This window comes from Xenopus tropicalis, chromosome 5 (genome assembly GCF_000004195.4).
Source record: "Xenopus tropicalis strain Nigerian chromosome 5, UCB_Xtro_10.0, whole genome shotgun sequence".
Classification (NCBI taxonomy): Eukaryota; Metazoa; Chordata; class Amphibia; order Anura; family Pipidae; genus Xenopus; species Xenopus tropicalis.
Window position 1 is genome coordinate 100,674,782 of NC_030681.2, and position 22,005 is coordinate 100,696,786.

At 42.2% G+C, this 22,005-nt stretch overlaps 1 protein-coding gene across 6 annotated transcripts in view; it reads left to right on the forward strand.

Annotated features, from left to right (window-relative positions):
• Nucleotides 1-21,562, forward strand: part of armc9 (armadillo repeat containing 9) — a 77,175-nt gene extending 55,613 nt beyond the window's left edge. For 5 of the 6 annotated variants that reach the window (XM_012962524.3, XM_012962522.3, XM_012962526.3 and 2 more), the window contains 7 exons: nt 2,231-2,289; nt 7,272-7,376; nt 7,687-7,802; nt 8,006-8,145; nt 17,535-17,652; nt 17,882-18,030; nt 19,885-21,562. In XM_012962524.3, coding sequence (XP_012817978.1) covers nt 2,231-2,289; nt 7,272-7,376; nt 7,687-7,802; nt 8,006-8,145; nt 17,535-17,652; nt 17,882-18,030; nt 19,885-19,907 — 710 coding nt within the window. In that variant the 3' untranslated portion in view covers nt 19,908-21,562. The remainder of the gene's footprint in view (nt 1-2,230; nt 2,290-7,271; nt 7,377-7,686; nt 7,803-8,005; nt 8,146-17,534; nt 17,653-17,881; nt 18,031-19,884) is intronic. The other variant, XM_012962525.3, reaches the window with a different exon arrangement.
• The last annotated feature ends 443 nt before the right edge of the window (nt 21,563-22,005 follow it).

Sequence of the window (22,005 nt, forward strand, 5' to 3'; positions counted from 1 at the left end):
CCTAGCTGTCAATAAAGGTGGCCACACACGTGGTGATTTGCGATCTTTCGTTCAACCATCAGTTTATCAATTCTAAACTAAAAATAGCGTAGAAAGAGTAGAGTTCATCTACTTAATAATGTAAGGCTTTTTTTTAGATTTATAATAAAGTTCTATTCCAGGAGACAATGTCATCTATTAGTCCCAAACGACACACTTGTGGTGTTTTATAGAAGCTGTAGAAGAGGTGTTAAATTCTACTCCTAAAATTCCAAATTTATTAAATGCCTTGTACAAACCTAAGGCTGTGTATATGTATGTATGTGTATATATATATATATATATATATATATATATATATATATATACAAAATATATGTACTTATTTAGATGTAAAGGCATATGCCTTTGTCTTCTGTACCAGAGGTTTTATTATTACTTACTGTATATAATAAAACCTCTGGTACAGAAGACATTCAGGATGCTGGGATAACAAATCCAGGGTGTCCTTTCATGACCTACAAACATAATAATAAAATTAATTTCAATTTTAAAAGCAGTGTTTGTTTATCCCTTTCTCTTTTCTACACTCCACACACTTGAAACAATGAAGCACAGGTTTGTTCTCTTCCAGGTCTCTTAGGCTAATGCCATGCTGGGGCTGATATCGACCTGCACTTTTCCACAGGCTGAGATTAGCCCCTGTGTGGCATAAGCCTTAATGAGAGTCATCAGAGCAGAGACAATAAGCAGCCAGTAGCAATTACATTAACGGCTAATTTAACAACTTTGAAAATGTATCAATATGTATTAGTAAATTGTAGGAATGCACAAAATCCAGGATTCGGCCATTCGGCAGGATTCGGATTTGGCCGAATCCATGCTCCTGGCCGAACCAAATTCAAATCCTAAAAATCACATGACTTTTTTTTCAAGTAAACATGGAACTTGAAAATGTAACCTTTCCGTAACCTAATTAGCATATGCTAATGAAAATTTAGCCCTTCCGTAACCTAATTAGCATATGCTAATTAGGATTTGGTCCAGAATTCGACCGAATCCTTTACGAAGAATTTGGGGGTTCGACGGAATCCAAAAAAAGTGGATTTGATGCATCCCTAGTAAATTGCTTTGATTTTCATCTTTAATTGTGCAAAAAGAAAAAAAAAATCTTTACTTGGTGTTAGTCCAGTGATCCCCAACCAGGGGACATGTTGCTCACCAACCCCTTGGATGCTAAGGGGTATATTTATCATGCTGTGTAAAAAGTGGAGTGGAGCACTACCGGTGATGTTGCCAAGGGCAACCAATCAGCAATTAGATTTCAACAGTTAGAAAATTAAAGCAAAGCATCTGATTGGCTGCTATAAACAGCATCACTAAGCAGGTAGTTATTTTTGAATTCCTGACTTGGTGGCAAGTTTTGGTTGAATAAAAACAAGATTTACTACCAAATAAAGCGCCTGTAAGCTGATAGTGTGCATAGAGGCTACCTAATAGCCAATCTTAGCCCTTATTTGGCTCCTCCATGAACTTTTATGATGCTTGTGTTGCTCTTTTTACATTTGGCTGTGGCTCACGAGTAAGAAAAGTTGGGGATCCCCTGGGTTAGGCAGTTTCTAGGGGTTAGGCAGTTTCTAGGGGTTAGGCAGTTTCTAGGGGTTAGGCAGTTTCTAGGGGTTAGGCAGTTTCTAGGGGTTAGGCAGTAGCCCTGTGCACATAGAATGCAAAAACAAAAATGTATGAGCTGAGGTTTTTGCACAATATAAACCTAAGCTCCATTTTAACTGTAGTATGTAAAGAGATTTCAGATTGTTAACATTTAAATAGGAAAACATTTTGATTTCAGACTGTTAATTTAACCTGTCCATAAAAATTTACATAAGTTGAAAATGTGTCCCGGATCCTTATTAATGCCTACACCTTTTACTTCTGTAGTGGCGGAACTTGTTCTAGACACAAACATTTTTTTTTGATTCACAAGACTAGCTGGTTTTGTTTGTGCCATTTGATTTGCAGTTCATAAATATGTCAGCATATTTATTATATTTTATAAACATTTATTACTGCTGATAAAAAATATACTGGCATTTAAAACATTTATTACTACTAATAAAAATATACTGGCATTTTCCCTATCATGGAGCTTTCTGTAATATTTGTCTTTGAAACACAACAGCAAACTGGCATAAGCTAGTTGGCTGTGACACACCTTGTAGTCATGCCTTTAATTATATGCTCTCTATTTCAGAAGATAAGTTTGATGAAAGCATAGAGTCGGATGATGAGGAGGAAGAGAAGGATGATGAGGTGAGCATAATCTAGAAAGTAAACCAGTAACATAAAAAAAAGAGACCAAAACATTGGTACTTCAATAAAACTTTATTTCACTCACTTTCAAGTACTGTGAGTGCATTGCCTTTTTTTTTTCTATACGTTTTCTTGGGTTTTGTAAGCTCTACCAGCAGGAGTAAAACGCTGACACCGCTATAAGTCATTACATTAAATACATAACAGTGCCCTTGATCCTATGTGATGTTGTGTAGATAAAAAACTTTGTTATGTCAGTTGGCAGAATGGATAGCAGCCCTGCATAGTCAGCTGGGACGTAATAACTGTAAGGACAGTTATGTGCAGTCTATGGCCGTATCTGTATGGCCAAATAATAGGCTAACTATAAATGGGAAATGTCCCGTTTGTTCCAAGTAGAAAGGTTAGGGGTGGAGGGAGAAACAGATTCTAGCTCTGTTCCTCCTATATGCCCCTCCTGACAGTGTCTCTCTTCTGCCAGACTTTATAGTTTAGATTGTGAGCTTAGAATCAGACAGTGCTAAGGAAAATATAATGGCTCATTCATGTCCTCAAGTGCAGTGAGCAACTTTGTCCCTGCTGTTAATTGTGTGTAACACACTTCCATTAAAGGTACTCGCATCAAAATCCGCTCCTTACACTTCCACATAGTTGTGCTTAGTGCACTCAGTCCTCCCTGCCTTCTGCTCCACATCAGGTGCTGCTGTGCCTATTGACACACGGGTTAAATAGGAAAAAAAACAGGTTTAAACCCATAGAGTGGGACCTTTGTAAGCGCCACATGCATAAAAGACAAGGGGGCCGATTCACTAAAGTGCGATAAAACGTGCGCTGTTTATAGCGTGCGGTAAAAATTTTTGCGACTTTTCGCACGATTCACTATAAGCATACTTGCGCTATTTTACGCGCGATATTGCATGCGTTATTTAACTTGCGATGACTATTTTCAAGCGGTATTTGACGGTACATGCGCTAAATAACGCACGCGAATAGTCGCCACATATGAATAGTAGCTTAGAAATAGTGTATATAAATTGTCGCCACATATAAATGGTGTATATAAATATTAGCCACATATAAATGGTAGCATATAAATGGTAGCATATAAATAGTAGATGCTTATAAATAGTAGCCACTAGTGATGAGCAAATGTGTTCTGGTTATCTTTGGTGAAAAATTAGCAAATCTTTCGAAAGATCCACGAAACGGCAAAAATGACGCGCGGGCAAAAAAATGTTGCCCGCGACTATTATTTTTTGATGCTTGTGTAAATTTTTGGAAGTGCGGTGAATTTTTGCGTAGCAAATTTTTTCATGCGTTTTGCCATTGGCAGATTGTTTTGCCGCACGTCCAAAAATTCGCTGCGAATCCATGCCTGCCGAAACATTTCATCACTTGTAGCCGCATATAAATAGTCGTGCGAATGAACGCACACCATTTTAGCCATACACACCAATACTTGTGAAAATTACTGTATTAAAAATGACCATTTCCCTGCAAACTGGCGGCTGCGTCACTCTAGGGGAAACACATACTTGAATAAATAACACTGCAAAGTCCATATTTTATTGCCAAAAGCTCATTTACTGTACTTTTCTATAATTATTATACCTAGTAATGTATTTTGTGCGACTAAATATTTACCGCTACAGTACTGTAGATTTTGGCAACTAAAGATTTACCGCTATAGTACTGTATATTTTGGCGACTAAATATTTTCTGCTACAGTACTGTTTATTTTGGCGACTAAATATTTACCGCTATAGTACTGTATATTAGTAGCAAAATTCCATACATGCCAAGACTTTAGTAAAATTGAGTAAAAAGACACATAGTTGAATAAATAACACTGCTAAGTCCATATTTTATTGCCAAAAACTCATTTACTGTACTTTTCTATAATTTATCGCCTGCCTGTAGAAGGTGTAAATTTTCACATAGCCTAATGCGATATTTAGCGCGTCTAAGTGACTGTGAATCATGCGATCGTATTCTTTTCAGCGCGGAAATTAACGCATGCAGTCGCGCGATATGGCGACTTAACGCACGCGATAATACTATGGTGAATCGCGCGCTAATTTAACGCAAAAAAGTGTGCGATCGGCCCCAAGGCCTGTATTTTTTTTTTTCATGCATGACCCTGATGAAAACGTGTTGGTTTTTTTTGTATTTAAGATGGAAGAAAGATGTTGCTATTTTTATACATTGGTGTGCCTGTTCCTCTATTAAACCTTTGGTTTTTTTTTTATCTGGGGACCCCCTTTACGGTGAGCACCCAGTTTTTGGTATAGTACAGTATTATGGTGTTCTGTCCTAATATGTAAAAAAACTATTGACATGGGAACCGTGGAGCCACCACCTGACCTACAGAGTTCCCTCAGCACCCTGCGTCCGTAGGTGCAGCAAACTAGCACCAAAATAATAGGGCGTACACACCCACAAGGACACCAAAAGTGCACTTTGCACACTGCGTGAAGACCCTATCATCCTAGAAACTAATTTCTAAATATTATGTTTTAGCAGTTGGTTTTGTCTCCTTAGTATATAGTTTAGATTGCACAGTCAGATATGGTGCTAGGCTTTGTAATCTCCTTCTGCCCCAGACCTTTTATGTACTTTTGTGCATTCATTTCTTATACTTATAACTATACGTCATAGAGTAGTGTTAAGAATATTTGTTTTTAAATCTTTAAGGTTATCGAAAAAACTTGTGCAAATGCTTATGTTTTATGGAATGATGTTGTAATATTTGCTTTTGTTTCTCCCAAGTAGTCACATTTTTACGTGTGCACATTCTTATTTGCAGTGCCTGGTCATATTAATTTCTTGAAATTATTCGGTTTGCAGTGCCCAAAAAATATATTACTTAGCAAGTGAGGGAATACAGGGTTATGGGAGATAGCTCTTAGTACAAGTTGATCCAGGGACTGGTCCGATTGCCATCTTGGAGTCAGGAAGGAATTTTTTCCCCTCTGCGGCAAATTAGAGAGGCTTCAGATGGGGTTTTTTGCCTTCCTCTGGATCAACTAGTAGTTAGGCAGGTTATATATAGGCATTATGGTTGAACCTGATGGACGTATGTCTTTTTTCAACCCAACTTACTATGTTACTATGTACTTCTGAACTCTCGCTTTACTTTATTAATACTGCCAACTACCTGTTTATGCTACAGTTAATGCCGTGCCCTGTATGCAACAAATGTATTGCATCTCTGAAAGTCACCATCTGTCGTGGCACAGTAGGGGGAATGCTTGTTTAATGTTACAGGGCTGCTGTACCAGATGATGATAATCCTGCCTTGAACCACGCAAATGCTTTGTTACTCCATGCAAGGAGTAAAGCTTGTGTTGCCTTCAGTTGTCTCTAGCTGTGTGATCTTTGATTTCAAAGGATAGGTAGATTGTGTCTTATTCCATGTAGCGATCAGTTTTAGTTAGCCTGCTGATATAGCTTGGTAAATTCCTTATTTGGATAGTGTTCCACTTTAATACCAGTTTTATGATTTTGCTGAAGCTCTTTCCAGTTTAACCCACACTAGTATATCATGTGTCATAAAGATAACCGAGCTAGGCTTGGTGCTTTGTAGTATCGTTTAATATGTGAAACTGAAATGCCACCTTTGGATTTGGTGGTAGTCATAACCCTTTGTTGGGTTACCAGGGTTTTTTATTGTTCTATATGAAACGTGTTATCTTTCTTTGTAACAAAGTCAGTGTTTTATTATCTACTGAAGTTCATAAGTCTGAAAAGTAGGCCTAATATTCTGGGTAGAATGGTTATTTTAATAAGTTATCCCCACTAGCCATAATATTTTGCCCCGGAGCATCTTCTAAATCTTTACATAGTTCTGTTATTAGTTGGGGATCATTTATCTTGGCCATATTTTTAACATACATTTTTCTATGAGTTTTAATTGTGGTAAATCTAACAGACCAGCATGCAGTAATCTGTGAGGGCGCAAAATGACATTATGCATTGCCGTTGACAGTCAATCATATTTAACAGGAACATTTATGTGTAGCCAAGTTTATCTTCCTGACTACTGTGTTATATTGTTGCTATTAGGCCCCTCAAAGTGCTTCTGACACTTCAAGCATGATAACAAATAAATCATCATGGCAATATTACAGTTGAGCTACTCTTTCATCTAACAGCTCCTACCTGTCAAAATTCTCTAGACCCTTTCATATGTTGATATGTAATACATTGCAGGTATCACCTTTGTTACCTGTTACTCCGAAAATTTTCGATCTTTTCTTATCAATGACATCAGTATCAACGTGTCCTTTAAACTGTGTGCTCGTCTATATTGAACACTTTGCAATAGTCATATTCTTTCCTTTCCTAAATCTTCATAAAGGAAATGAGAGCGAGCATCACCTATTCCATTATTTCCAGGGTGTGTACTGATGAAACAAATAGTAATCTAACATCACAGATTAATTTACCTGAATGCTAAATCAGGTAAAATTATTTCCAAATTCCCATCTGGCCCTGCTAAAGGGACCTTATGGGGTTTCCATTATGTTTAGGATTATCACTGTTGTAACCATGGTCCAAAGGGGGCCTGGAGCAGTGCTAGACCACAGAGAAGGTTTTTTAACTCAGAATGTCCAAAAACTTCTAATTACACCATAGATCTATAATTAAACATCTTAAAGATACCTGCAATACTGACACAATTCCTTATAAAGTATGGCTCTTCCTATTCCTTAACTAGTAGTTGTCATAATTGTCTCCATATGTGAGAGTGGAATTCTAGATCTTTTAGCTAACCTAAAGAGGGACTATAGACATGAAAATTATATGTGTGTATATATATATATATAGCATTCTGGAGTTAAATCTGACTGAACCCTTGAAACTGCTTTTTCTGGTTGTGGTGCTATTACAGGCAAACTATGCTGTCACTTGTATGTGTCTATGTGTGTCTTACTGAGGATTTATCAAGTCTGTGCTAAAACTTTGACTTTTATTTACAGGAAGACGAGGATGCCCTGGAAGCTGATCTTGACAAAGATGAAATTATTTATGCCCAAAGTGGAGAGCTGGCTGGGGAAAAGCTTTTGACTACAGATTACCTGGGAGTATGTCATTTCTTTAAATTAAAATGTATACGTTTCCAACACAAATTTACAGACACAGCATAATTAACATTGCTGTAAATAAAGGGGAAGCATACACCAATATATAACATTTTCACTATGAGCAAAGTAAATGCTGAAATGTTATTTTGCCTGTTCATTAAAAAAACAAATACATATTTTCTTTTATTTTAATATAAAGCACCAAGGTATAATTATTTTATTTTTACACTTACTGCCTCTTCTGGTAATAGGAACATATATACTTATACCTAAGCCATGCCTTAATGAAAACCAAAAACTCTCCTTTTAGATAATGACCAACAGTTTCAAAGTAAAGAAGAGGATGTTTGGTGGTGTCTTGCAAAGCGCTGATGAACCTCTTCAGAGACCTGTAACTCCCAGTACTCACCGAGTTATGAATACAGTGTAAGTGTATATATCACTATGTACAAAGCTCATTAATGTATGGAGTGTGAGAGTGATACTGGGGGCATACACTACCTAGAATCTGGATAGGCAAACTGAAATCAAGATGTCCTTATATATCTTCTATTTCAAAATTATACTAAGCTGTTTCGCTAGACAAAACAGCATTCATTACTCACTTTTTTTCCTGCTTTGTTTAAAAGGCGAAAAACCAGTGGTCCACCCTCACCTCCAACAAATACTTTCAAAACCAGCCAAGCAAACATGTCTGTTGTTAGCTCAAGACCGCCAACACGCAGTGGAAGTCGGGCCAGTACCTCTGATTACTGTGTTACATCTGACTGTAAGTAATACCATTAGTGTACCTTGGAAGCGCTCAGAGGGCCCGACATGAGCAGTCCCTTATCCCCGCCCCTCCCGGCCTGCTTGCGCTGTTTTACTACCTTTGGCAAAGGGCAGGAGAGGGAATTAGTAGTGGGGACTACAATACAGTAGTCCCTGGGTCTGCTATATGTAGTTACACCCAATGGGAACAAAGTATGGAAAACTTGTATGTCACCTTATGCGGGGCTAGCTCCCTGGATTGGATGGAGCTGGTGGGAGATACCAAACAGTTTTCCAGAATAAGCATGGAATGTACTTACTCATTTAAACAAGGGCATTTCTGAGGTGTCATCTGTTCATTTTCTTTGCTATTTGAATTCATGTGACTGTACTCATTCAGGGGTTGTGTTCCATGTAACCCAGGATCCTGTAAATAAGGAAAGGGATAGCCATGTATACTCAGTGAGTTTTAAATGAAACCATACCCACGAGAAAGTAATGGGCAGTATGCTGCTGTTATTAGTTGATGGGGTACGGCCATTTTAGTAGTACTGTTAATAGATTAACAGGCTTAGTGCACCCTCTCCTCTGAGTATTACACCAGAACACTGTGTGTGTTGGGGGGATTACAAAAGGAAGAAGGTGTTTTTTAGAGTAAAAACTGTGTTTAATTGGGTGTAAATTTAATTCTCCTTTTTACAAATTCCACCTCAATCTCCATATTTCTACAAACTTGTAAATTTGTATTTAATGACAAAAAACAACACAATTTTTTTTTTTTTAATGCGAAAACTTTCTGATATAGTTCCCGTATTTTTGAAATTGGGTAACGCTCACTGTAACTGTCCTCTCTGTGTCAGCAGTGTTCTCAACTCTTTTGCCTTGTATTGCTTTCTTCAGTCTCTATGTCACGCCTCTTTCAGATGCACTATAGGAAGCTCACAGCTAACATATTAATTGGGATGAGTAGTATAATATCAGTGTAAAAACCCAGATTCTGTCATCCCTAGCATTACCAATAGCTGTAAAAAAAAAACTAAAGAAACCCTCTAATCTTATTTACAAGGGGTTTTTGAATCTTGATATATCTTCGCCTAGGTGTTTAAGGGGCAGTTCGCCTTATGTTAACCTGCAGTATGTTATAGAATAGTTCTTAGGAACTTCTTTTTTTTTTTTTTTTATACCTTTTGAATTTTTTGCCTTCCTTTTTTTTTTGCCTCTTTCCAGCTTTCAAATGGGGGGGGGGTCACTTACCCTGGCAGCCAAAAAAAACTATTTTTCTATTCCGGTCCTCCCCTATTCATATCCAGTCTCTTGTTCAAATTGCTCCATTGTTGCTAAGGTAATTTGGACCCTAGCAACCAGATAGCTGCTGAAACTCCAAACTGGAGAGCTGCTGAACAAAAAGCGAAATAACTAAAATACTACAAATAGTAGTCTCCGAATATCACTCTCTACATCATACTAAAAGTTAACTTAAAGGTGAGCAACCCCTTTAATTGGTCTGGCCATTTTTGCTCGATGACTGCTAGAGTGTAAGACAGTTAAACAAATGTTGAATATCTGTCTTGCACTCTAGTGGTCATCCAGCCAAAATGGTTAGACTACTTCGCTGAGCTTCATTAACACAACCTGTCTTTTATGGGCACACTCTACTTGCCAAGCTCAGTGTGTTTTACTGCCAGTTCCAATGTGCCATAAACCTTATATATACTTGGTCACATTCAGGCTGGGACTGGCATCTGTTGGTTCTGACAAATGCCAGAGGGGCAGCTGTAAGATGCCATAGACGGTCACTATTGTTTGGGCCTCTGTGTATTTGCCAGGGCCTATTTTTGAATCCCAGTCCATACCTGGTCTCATCATCCCATTGAGTTCCAGGGTGCAAAACCTCTGCAACTGGACATACACTGTTGAGACTTCTATATGCATAGGCTGTAGGTTAAATATAACCTTGGCCCTAAATGGAAAGCATATACATAATGAGAACCTGAGTAGATGGAGGGGGAGGATTAGCCCGTTGTGTTTGTTGTTGGTTACTGGCTAAAGTCTACATTTATGCTGTCCTTTCTGAGTTTATTGACCCAACTGTGACCTTAAAGCAGGTGGCTCACAGGAATTTCCTTTGACCAAATTTTGCCTGAAATTAAGAAGGAAATCCGTAGTCCTTTCCTGTAGCTATCACAGGAAACTGCCTGTATGAGGATTTCTCTGCATTACAATCAGCGGTTTTCAGTCTCTGTGAGTTCAATGACCTATTTGCTGAATGTTGTTTTTCTGGGAGTTGACCCACAAACATAATACATATACATTTTATCATACAATTAACATGAGTTTACAGTCATTCAGCAAATTCTGTCCTCTCCTTATATTTCACATTGAACACACAGATTAATCAAGGCCATTTCTGACATTTCAGACTTAAATGTATTGATGGGCAGCCTCACGTGTGTTTGCAAATTAATGTGCAACCCCATATATACTGAGCAAGATACATGCCAGGAAAGTTGTAGAACCAAGGAATGGGAGGTACATTTTGTATGGGGAATCTACCATCAAAAGGCTTTCCCCTGTATATAATCATATACAGTTGTTCTACTTTTCGGGAGGCCAGACTTCCCTACATCATCATTATCCTCTATGTGTAGAACAGAATATAATAGCCAGACACCCCAATTCATGCACTTACTGGCCTGTTGGCTGACCCTCATCTACTGGCTCACACATTAGTGGCTGAGTGGATTATTTAGAAAGCCATAGTTTAAAGGGATCCACCTAAGCCTGGGGGGCTGCATTACTTGAGGCCACTCTGTGGAGCAGTTCCTTGGACATAAGTGGCTCTTGGAATGACTTCCAAGCCAGACATGGCCATTATGGTATAAGTTAGAGGCTTTACCTTTGACTTAGTTAAATTGCTTAAGGGCTTATGATACAGCAGTTTGTTCTGTTCTGGGGTTGTGTATACCAAAAAACAGAGATACAGTATATTAATGAGAGGCGGAAACATAAGGAAGATAAACTTGTTTTCTCTTACAGGTGTCTGTGGGACACAGGGACCATGGGGTATAGTATCTACCAGCAGGAGGCAGGACACTAGAGAGGAAGAAGAGGAAGAAGCCCCTCCTCCCTGATACTATACCCCCTGTCACTTCCTTAGTGAGCCAGTTTTTCTCTAGTGTCTTCAGGAGACAGGATCTTCACAGCTCCAATCTGATTTTCTGCGGCCAGATCTCTGGCACCAGGGGTTGTCCTATAGGGCCTCTTCAGAGTTCCCTTCACAGGCTCCCCCCTACATGGGATCCAGGCACCGGAGCCAGTAAAGGTGGCCATACACGAGCAGATCCGCTCGCTTGGCGATGTCGCCAAGCGAGCGGATCTTCACCCGATATCCCCACCTACGGGTGGGCGATATCGGGGAGAATTTAGGTAAAAAAAACCGATCAGATTATGTGGGCAGCAATGGGGCAGTCGGTTCGGGGACCGCATCAACGAGCCAATGCGGTCCCCAATCCGACCTGATTTTCTAACCTGGCCGATCGAGATCTGGCCAATTTCAGGCCAGATATCGGTCGGCCAGGCCGCTCTGCTCTCCTCATACACGGGCCGATTAGCTGCCGAATCGGTCCAAGGGACCGATATCGGCAGCTATAGTCGGCCCGTGTATGGGGACCTTTAGACTCCTATGGAGCGGGCTACACAGATCTTCCCTGCCTAACCTTTTAGTGCAGAAGCTGTCCGGCTGTCCTGTTCCTCCAGTGCTCCAATCCCAGGTCAGTCTGTCAGCTCCTAGCCTGCCTCTCCAGCCCGCCCTGTCTGCCACCAGTAGCGGCGTTTGTTCTCCGACTTAGGTGCTCCTCCGGTTCCCTTGCGTTCCAGCGCCCCCATGCGTTCCACTTTCTTCATGTGTTCCACGTGACGTCACAGCGTGGCGCCATTTTGTGAGCGCCGTCTCTTCGCGCGTTCTGCTTTTCGCGCCATTCTCCACCGCTCTCCATCCTGATCGGTTGGCTCCTCAGCGTTTCTCCAAGGGGCTCTTCCTCTTCCTGGATGCAAGGACGGTACTGCTAGGCAGGAGGGGGCACTATTGGGGAGAACTAGGAACGGGCAGGGCTGGAACGGTAGCTGGGGTCTTTTCTCTGACAGAGTTTAACCCTTACAGGGCTGGGTGTCTGTACTAACATTGCTGGGCACTGTGAGGTGATCTTCCCTGCTGGGAATATCTATAGAGATATATATATATATATATATATATATTCATTGATTTTCAAAGGTGAAGATTTCCTTTTTTCTTCTGCATTACATTGCCTATTGCATTAAAGCCTTCTTGTCTTTTTTGCTTAATACCTGCTGACTGTTTTGTTAAGAACTGCACTGTTGTTGTTGTTTCTGTCATGGCAGAGGGCATTCCAGAGGGCCCCTTTTCCAGGGGGGCTTCCAGTTCCTCAAAAGTAAAATATTTAGCATGCGCCAGATGCTGCAAACGTCTCCCATCTGGCAGAAAGGAACCGCTTTGTTCCTCATGCTCCAAGCTTCCGGCTGAGACCCCATCCCAGGCTCTGGTCGTGTCTCCTCCCCCCTCCACGGAGTTAGCTGAGGGGGACCCTACCCTAGCACCGGCCCTGAATGTTCCGGCTCAGGCTTCTTCCTCCAACCAGGACCCACCGCCATGGGCGGCTCAACTCTCCTCAGTCATTCCCAAGTTAGCGGCCTGTCTTGATAAACTACTAGACAGACTGGATAAGGAGGATCCGCAGCCTACCAGGTCTCTTAAGCGACAAGCGTTACTTCGCCTGGAAGACTACAGTGACTCCGAGTCACTACACGCCTCAGCCACTTGGGAGGATCATTCCTTAAGCGAAGGAGAAATTTCTTCCGACGGGCCGGACGATACAGCCTAGTCTTCGCCCGAGGCCATTGATGCTCTTATTGCAGCAGTTATATCTTGCCTTGACCTCAAGACTCCAGAATCTACTCTAGAGGCATCCTCCTCTCTTTTCAAGCGACAGAAGAAGACCTCTGCTGTCTTTCCCTCCCACGACCAACTGGATTCCCTCATCCAGTCAGAGTGGGACCATCCTGAAAGGCGTTTTCAGACCTCTCTGCGTTTTCAACGCTCTTATCCATTCGCACAGGAGACTCTGGAAAAATGGTCTACTCCTCCATCCGTGGATGCTCCGGTATCCCGTCTGTCCAAGAACACGGCCCTTCCTGTTCCGGATTCCTCTTCCTTTAAGGATCCAATGGACAAAAAGATGTAAGGGTTCCTCAGGGCCACATTCTCTTCCGCGGGGGAGAGCCTTCGTCCGGCTCTGGCCTCTGCCTGGGTTTCCCGGGCTGTTCAGACCTGGTCCGATTCCCTCATTGAAGGCATCTCATCGGGCTCTTCCAGACAGGAACTCTCTCTCTTAGCATCTAAGATCCGCGAATTCATCTGCGAAGCTTCCCTGGACTCCGTACAGGCCATCAGTCGTACCTCGGCGCTTGCTGTAGCGGCCCGTCGCTCACTTTGGCTCAAACTTTGGTCCGCCGACATGTCTTCCAAAAAATCACTTACCACTCTTCCCTTTAAAGGCAAACTTCTTTTCGGGCCAGAACTCGACAAAATAATCAGCCAGGCTACAGGAGGAAAGAGCACTTTCCTCCCACAGCCCAAGAACCGTCCCTCCTTTCGCAGGGGTCGCTTTTTTCGCTCCAAGGGCTCCAAGTTCACCCCCTCCAGGGATTCTACAGTCTCAGGGGAGAGGTTCCACAATCCTTCAGGAAAACCGAAGTTTCAGACCCGTTCCAGGTACTCCTGGCAGGGTAGACGCCCTCAACCCAAGCCTGCCGACAAATCCTCCACATGACTACCCCCAGGCGGGAAGTCTCTCTCCCATAGGAGGCAGACTTCGTTTTTTCCACGAGGCCTGGCTCCGTCTCACCTCCGACCCATGGGTACACAGGGTAGTGGCCTCAGGCTATCGCCTCGAGTTTCTCTCCAACCCGCCAAGCAGGTTTTTCATGTCCAGACTATCTCAAGACCCTCTCAGACGTTCCGCCTTCCTCTCCATTGTCCAAGGCCTTTTGGACGAGAGAGTGATCACGCCAGTCCCTCCGGGAGAGAGGTTCCGGGGGTTTTACTCCAACCTTTTTCTCGTTCCAAAACGAGACGGTACCTTTCGGCCAATTCTAGACCTCAAGCAACTCAACACTCACCTTCGTTTCTCTCGTTTCAAGATGGAATCGCTCAGGTCGGTGATTGCAGCCATGGGCCACAACAAGTACCTAGTGGCCCTGGACATAAAGGACGCCTATCTTCACGTCCCATCTTTCGGCCCAGGGGACCTGGTCGAAGACCGAAGCTCTCCTCCCCATCAACATTCTGGAGATCAGGGCAGTCCGCCTAGCACTCCTACACTGGCAGCATCTCCTAAAGGGCCAGGCCATCAAGGTACAATCCGACAACGCAAACACGGTCGCCTATCTGAATCACCAGGCCGGAACCCGAAGCCGCCAGGCCCTCAGGGAGGTCAGTCTTATTCTGACCTGGGCAGAGACCCAGGAGTCCCGATTGACAGCTGTCTACATTCCCGGACTCGACAACTGGCAGGCCGACTACCTCAGCCGGCAACGACCCAGGAAAGTGGGCCCTAAGCCCAAAGATATTTCAAAGCATCATCGCACGATGGGGTCTCCCAGCCGTGGACCTCATGGCCTCTCGCCTGAATCGACAAGTCCCCCAATTCATGGCCAGGTGCAGAGACCCCCTAGCCTTAGCAGCGGACACTCTCACAGCCAACTGGGACTTCCCCCTCGCATACATCTTTCCACCTCTTCCTCTCCTACCCAGAGTCATCAGGAAGATCAAGGCCGGGACCGGCCCAGTGATCCTAGTGGCCCCCTTCTGGCCCAAACGAGCCTGGTTCTCCGACCTGGTCCACCTCAGCAGGGCAGATCCCTGGCGTCTCCCCCAGGATCCCGACATTCTGACTCAGGGTCCAATCCGCCACCCAGATACAACCTTCCTCAGTTTGACGGCCTGGCTATTGAGACCCTAGTTCTCCAGCGCAAAGGGTTCTCTCCAGACGTCATTCGCACCATGATGGCTGCCCGGAGGCCAATTTCCTCCAAGACTTATCACCGTGTTTGGAGGACATTCAAGCCCTGGTGTGACGTTGGTGGTCACCCCTTTCAGGTTTTCTCTCTTCCCCGACTTTTGTCTTTCCTTCAGTCAGGGCTTTCCAAGGGTCTCTCCCTGGGATCCCTTAAGTCACAGATATCAGCTCTATCGGTCCTTTTTCAACGTCGTCTGGCTACTATACCAGACATAGCCACCTTCCTACAGGGGGTCTCGAGGCTTCACCCCCCCTTCCGTGACCCCGTTCCCCCCTGGGACCTCAACCTTGTCCTCACTGCCCTGCAGGGCCCCCCCTCTGAGCCCCTGGCCAGTATTCCCCTGATGTGGCTCACCTGGAAGAAGGTTTTTCTGCTGGCCATCTCCTCGGCACGCAGAGTGTCCGAGATCTCGGCCCTATCACACCTTCAGCCTTACCTCGTTTTCCACTCGGACCGAGCAGTCCTCAGAACTGTGCCTTCCTTCGTGCCTAAGGTTACTACCTCCTTCCACATTAACCAGGACATCACCATTCCGTCTTTCTGCCCTCAGCCATCTTCCCCCAAGGAAATGGCCTTGCACGCGCTAGACCCGGTCCGGGCACTAAAATTCTATCTCCACCGGACTAAGGATATTCGTCAGTCTTCATCCCTCTTTATCTTAACCTCTGGCTCTCAGAAGGGTTCCTCGGCCTCCAAGGCCACCTTGTCCCGTTGGATTAAAGAGGCCATTCGCAGAGCATACATTGCCAAGGGTAGATCTCCACCTCTCCACATTAAGGCTCACTCTACTCGGGGAATCAGCACCTCCTGGGCCTTTAGGAACAGGGTCTCAGCCGAACAAGTCTGCAGGGCCGCTACCTGGTCCTCCATCCATTCCTTTACCAAATTTTACAGATTTGAGGTATTTGCGGCATCTGACGTCCACTTCGGGAGAAAGGTACTGCAAGCCGCAGTTGCCTGAATTCACTTCTCCCACCCTTCTTTAATGGGACAGCTTTGGTATGTCCCCATGGTCCCTGTGTCCCACAGACACCTGTAAGAGAAAAGGAGATTTTGTGATTACTCACCGTTAAATCCTTTTCTCTTAGGACGTCTGTGGGACACAGGGCTTCCCCCCCGGAAGCGGTCCCTCTGGAAAGGTTTTTCTGCTTATGTTGTAAGTATTCAGTTATTACGTTATTCTGTTACTTCGTTATATGGTTGACAAAACTGGCTCACCTAAGGAAGTGACGGGGGGTATAGTATCAGGGAGGAGGGGCTTCTTCCTCTTCTTCCTCTCTAGTGTCCTGCCTCCTGCTGGTAGATACTATACCCAATGGTCCCTGTGTCCCACAGACGTCCTAAGAGAAAAGGATTTAACGGTGAGTTATCACAAAATCTCCTTTTTTGCCTCATGCAATAAACAGGCTAATCAGATAAAACCAATCACTGAGCAGCTTTGTTTTCCTTGGACAAGATCCTTTATTGTTTGTTGCCAGGAAACCAAAGGCTTGAACAGATCCCATGATTCATTTGGTTCAAAATTCAGTAAAGGGTCATTTTCAAATATTTGGGTTATATCTGTTAGTAAACAATGCACAACCTGCAATTTACTGATGTTACCATATCAAATTACTAGCAGCTAGAGGTTGTAAGTATAACATGCAAGAAAAGTTATATACTTTGCTTCTTCTGTTTGTGAGAAGCTCAGTTAGGTTTTTTTAAAAAATAACAAACTAGGAAACACATAGACATTTGTTGCCCTGGAACATTAAATAATGACTTGCCAATGACCTGTTTGCCAGAAGCAAATGTATATTTAAAGGGGTGGTTCACTTTTTAAATTAACTTTTAGTATGTTATAGAATGTCCTATTCATAGCAACTTTGCAATTGGTCTTCACTGTTTATTTTGTATAGTTATTAAATTATTTGCCTTCCTCTGCTACATCTTTCCAGCTTTCAAATAGGGGTCACTGACCCCAGCAGCTAAAAAACCATCGATCCGTGAGGCTACAATTGTATTATTATTGTTACTTTTCATTAATTATTTTTCTATTCAGTCCCCCTCTGATTCATATTCCAGTCTGTCATTCAACCTACTGCCTGGTTGCTAAGGTAAACAAGACCCTAGCAAAGAGCTGCTGAACAAAAAGTTAATAACTATAAAAAAATAAAGACCAGTTACAAAATGTCTCAGGATATCACTCTCTACTCTCTTAAGTTAATTTAAAGGTGAAAACCCCCTTTAATATACTTTGTTGGTTGGAGTTAGTATTGAGTAATGTTTTCTGCTATATGTTGTAATCACAGGACTCTCGCCCTCTTTTTGTAGCCATAGACTCTGAGGCCTCTAGGCTTTTCTCACCAAGCAGTCAGGCAGACCAGCGTGGGGCTTCATCACCCCGTATTCTGGACCTTGGTATGGAAAAGCACAATGGGCAGAACAGCAGGTGAGGCCTAGAAGACATAGGTTATAACATTTTTCCTCCAATAACTCAGTGCTCAGGTTTCCATGAATACAGCAAGTAAATCAGTATGCCATTAAAAAGCATTACACTATGAACAGATTATCAGTATATATTCTACTTTATTACTGGCTGATTTTATTAATTCACAATGTGTTCCTTAATCTTGAAAGTAACAACTTTTTTTTTTTTTTTTTTTTTTACTTTGTAACAGCAAAGCCTGGCTCCCACGTAGCCCAGAGGTGCTAAGTGCCACATCCCGAAAGGCCAGAACTCCTACCATTGCACCCCAGTTCTCTCAGTCAGGCCCACAGCAGACCAGCTATTCCAGTTCTGCTGGATCTTCTACTCGAAGCAGACAAAGTAAGAATGTTACTAGCAGGGAGTATATTTTGTTCTTCTAACAGCTTTTAAAACCCTCTAGTGATACTGTGATGGCTACAGGAAAGGCAGTTATTGGGCAAAAGGGCAGATAAACGCATTTCAGTAATGGCTGTAATTCAATAAGTGATTAATAGTTTGGGAAGGAAATACTACAGATTCATAAATAACAGTATTATAGAAATAGAACAAAGGTTTATACTTATATAAGCCTGAGCCAAAATGTTGTATAAACATTATTTTATTTTTTTCACCAAGAGCTGAGAGTGCTGGATGGTATTGATGATTATATCAGATATATTTTTGAGCACAAGGCATACACTTTGTCTCCTGTGTGCACCTTTTTTGGACTGTGTTAATTAATGTCAGGGTCCTGCTAGAACTGCATATTGGGGACACTTAGACAGGAAAAAAAGCTGTCTCTGTAAAACAATTACATTTGATTTCAGCAGTACTTGTTTACTTCTTATCTGGTGTGCCCCCATTTATGATTAGAGTTTATCCCCACGCCCATGACAGTTAGTCTAAAGGTGGCCATAAACCGGTCAATTGTAGCTGACCTCGCCAGGCGAGGGGATCTTAACGTGTATGGCCACCTTTAAGGCAGAGATCCCCAACCTTTTTTATTTGTGAGCCACACCCAAATGTAAAAAGTCTTCGGAAGCCACTCAATTGTGAACTAAAATTCCTTGAGAATGCTAAATAAGGTCAGAGAGGAGACTCTGCTTGGAGTAAAACTGTGTTTTTGTGCTTCAAAAACTTATCTCCAAGCCAGAAATTTAAAAATAGCACCTACTTTGAGGTCACAAGGAGCAACATCAAATGAAGTGTTCAGCAACACATTGTTTACGAGCCACTGATTGGGTGGCTCACTGGTCTAAGGTGGTATACTTGTACCCAATTTCTTTTTGGGAAATCACAAAACTATTTCTTTATTGGCGTCCTCATTATAGTTAACCTGCCTGAGTACCACTACAGATCTCTTGATTTGGCTGTGGTGGCCCCTGGGTCCCACTGGCACCATAAAGCATGCTTGGCTGTCTGTGCTGAAGAGTTAACACTGACTCATCTTACTGTACTGTTACTTTTTTATTTTTACATATGCTGGTTATTATTGTCCCTGCTATCTCATTCTGCATATAAAACCAACCATGTGCTTCCCGTTCCTCTAACCAGTGGCTCGGGAGCAACATGTTGCTCACTACATCCTTTGATGTTGCTCCCAGTGGCCCCAAAGTAGTTGCCCATTTTAAAATCTCTGCCTTGGAGGCAAGTTTTGGGAGACACCGCTTAACTCCAAACAGAGCCTCCTGCAAGGTAGCAGTCCACATGGGGCTACCAAATAGCATGGCTCACCAAAACAATCTACATCTGCATGAGCTGTCTGTTATGTGCGTGTTTTGGCACAGAACAAAAGCAATGTTATAGTCACAAAAGCTTGGATCTTTGAGATTGGGGAAGGAAGGGGGGTCAGAGATTACGTGGAAAAGGTTTCTCAGCAGCAGCACCTGCTCATTTTGTAACATACTTATTGCCCTAAAATGTATTAAAGCATCCTATTATAGCAGATAGATCACTTAAAAGGCAATGCCAGTTTTGCAGCTATGTGGAAGGAAAAGTAAACCTGTTTGTACTTTTGTGCAGTAAGGGGCTGTCCACTTGACAACTTCAGGCAATTGCAGGTGATCACCATTCAGTGTAAGCAGGGAGTAATTTTTAGCATTTTGTTGGATGATAAAATATGTTTGGAATATATCTACTGTGTGATCATGCAAGAAATACAATTGAGAGTTTTTATATAAAATCATAAATTATTTCTCCAATTTCTGCCCCCAGGTACCCAGTCATACAGAAAATGAAAATACGTTCTGCCCCTATGATCTTGCGATTATTTATGCTGCATGTGGCACTACAGCTGGGTCATTTTCTTATATCAGGAGCAACAGAACCACAGATGTTGGTACCCCCCATACATACTGCAATACTCCCTGAGCATTGGAATCACATGAACCCATGAAAAGCACTGACCTCTCATGAAATCGTAAAGACCTAAAAGGCCTAATGCTGATGGTAAACATATCACTTAAGATGGCCCATGTGCCATAAACTATAGAAGAATTTGGGGGCATTCTGCTCCAAGGTATAGCATTTTATTTTGAATCCTGAGTGGGCAGGTTTGATTGGCATTCTGTAACGATTAAAGCAGAGTAGTTTCTTTAATGTTAAAAATAGAATCTGTTCGAAATATTAACATTTCTATGTGGTCGGTTAATACAGAAAAATTAATGAACTCTAAATAATGACAATAAATCCCTTCCCACTGCTCATTTAATTTTAGTTGCCTGCTTAGTTTTTGGAACTCCTTGGGTCCCTACCTTCCACTTGTCCTGCATCTTCTCTTCAGTATCTCCTAATAATCCATATTTCCCTCCGCAACTTCATCTGTCTGGTGCCTAAGAGAAGAGATTAAAGTCTTACAGAAGTCTTACAATGCCTACACATATTTATGCCACATCTCATTATAATGCAGCCCCATATTTCTGTAACCTGGCCCTCATTTAGAACTTCCTGTAATATACTGACATTTTGTTGCAGAATAACTCAGTGTATTGACTTTATATAGATCAGAGTACTCTTCCAGACTGCCTTAAGTGTGTACAGTTTAACAAGCAGCCATGTATACATAGGTTTGTCCTGGTTTGTAAAAATGGTGACATTTTGCTGATATAATATTACTGAGTATCCCAAGAATTGCCACAGATTGCCTTCTAGTATAGCCTGTGGGTATTTACATGAGCATTGATTAGTAATCCCTAATAACTACAGTGTCAAGAAAGCTTTTAGCAATCTTTAATCCAGGGCATTTCTTTGTGGCACCTGTCCCCTATGTGAATTGTTGCTGTGCCACTTGCACATAAATCTGATTTCTTGCAGAACAGATTGGTTTGCAGTTCCTATGATGTAGCGTTACAATAATTATTACAGCGGGTTATACAAAACCTGACAAATTAAGTTTCTTGGCCTGAAATAAAAGAGCACTCCAAGTCCAGGCTTCCAGTGTATTGTGCTTTCCACCTATATAATCTGTACTTTCTCTTTAGACAACTCCCTTGCTTTCCCCTCTCCATCTCCTGTATGGTTCTTTTTAGCCTGAAGACCCTCAGCCTAACCCCCCAGGAATAAAACAATACACTTTGACAAGGGCTTTGCATAACCAACAGCAATAAATGCTAACCATAGTTAACTGCACCTTAAAACAACACAGACCCAGGGTCTCGGCCCTATGTAAGTCTTAAGCCAGGGTTATGAAGGTCAGATCTTGTATTGTGGCTCACTGTGTGCAGTGTGATATTTTGTTTTTAATTAATGATACACTTATTACAAAGGGAAGTACTCTACTGTTTCTATGTTTATTTGAATTGTTGCTGTTATAATTTAATATGAAATTAAAAAAATATGATATATGTAAATATTTTATTATATTTAATAAATGAGTTTACAGTTTGCAATTAAACACTGAATATTTGGCATTTCTTAAATGATTAGCTCCTAGCACTCCTTTACAGTGTTAATTTTATGCATCTCAGTTGCTACAAAAGGTTGCTGGCATGTGGTTGCATAGTTTCCCGTGGACTGCCGCCAGACCAGATCTCATCCACTGGGTTTTAACTACTTATCCGGCAACACATGGCATGGCAAGATCAAAGCCTGCCTGAAGTCTGTGTATTAAGGCACAGCTACACTGATTGCCTATGGGTAGGCTACTAGTAAATGTGCTTTTTGCTGTATATTTGGAAAACTGACAGATCACTATCGGTCAAAATAAAGGGGTGTTTTAAAAGTGCACCGACAGAAAAAAAATATCTCTGTTGATGTCATCCTTGCAGGAAGTAGGGAATATAAGAGAGAACAGGAAGGAAATCTTAATGGCTTCTTAATTTAAAGGGATGCCGTCAT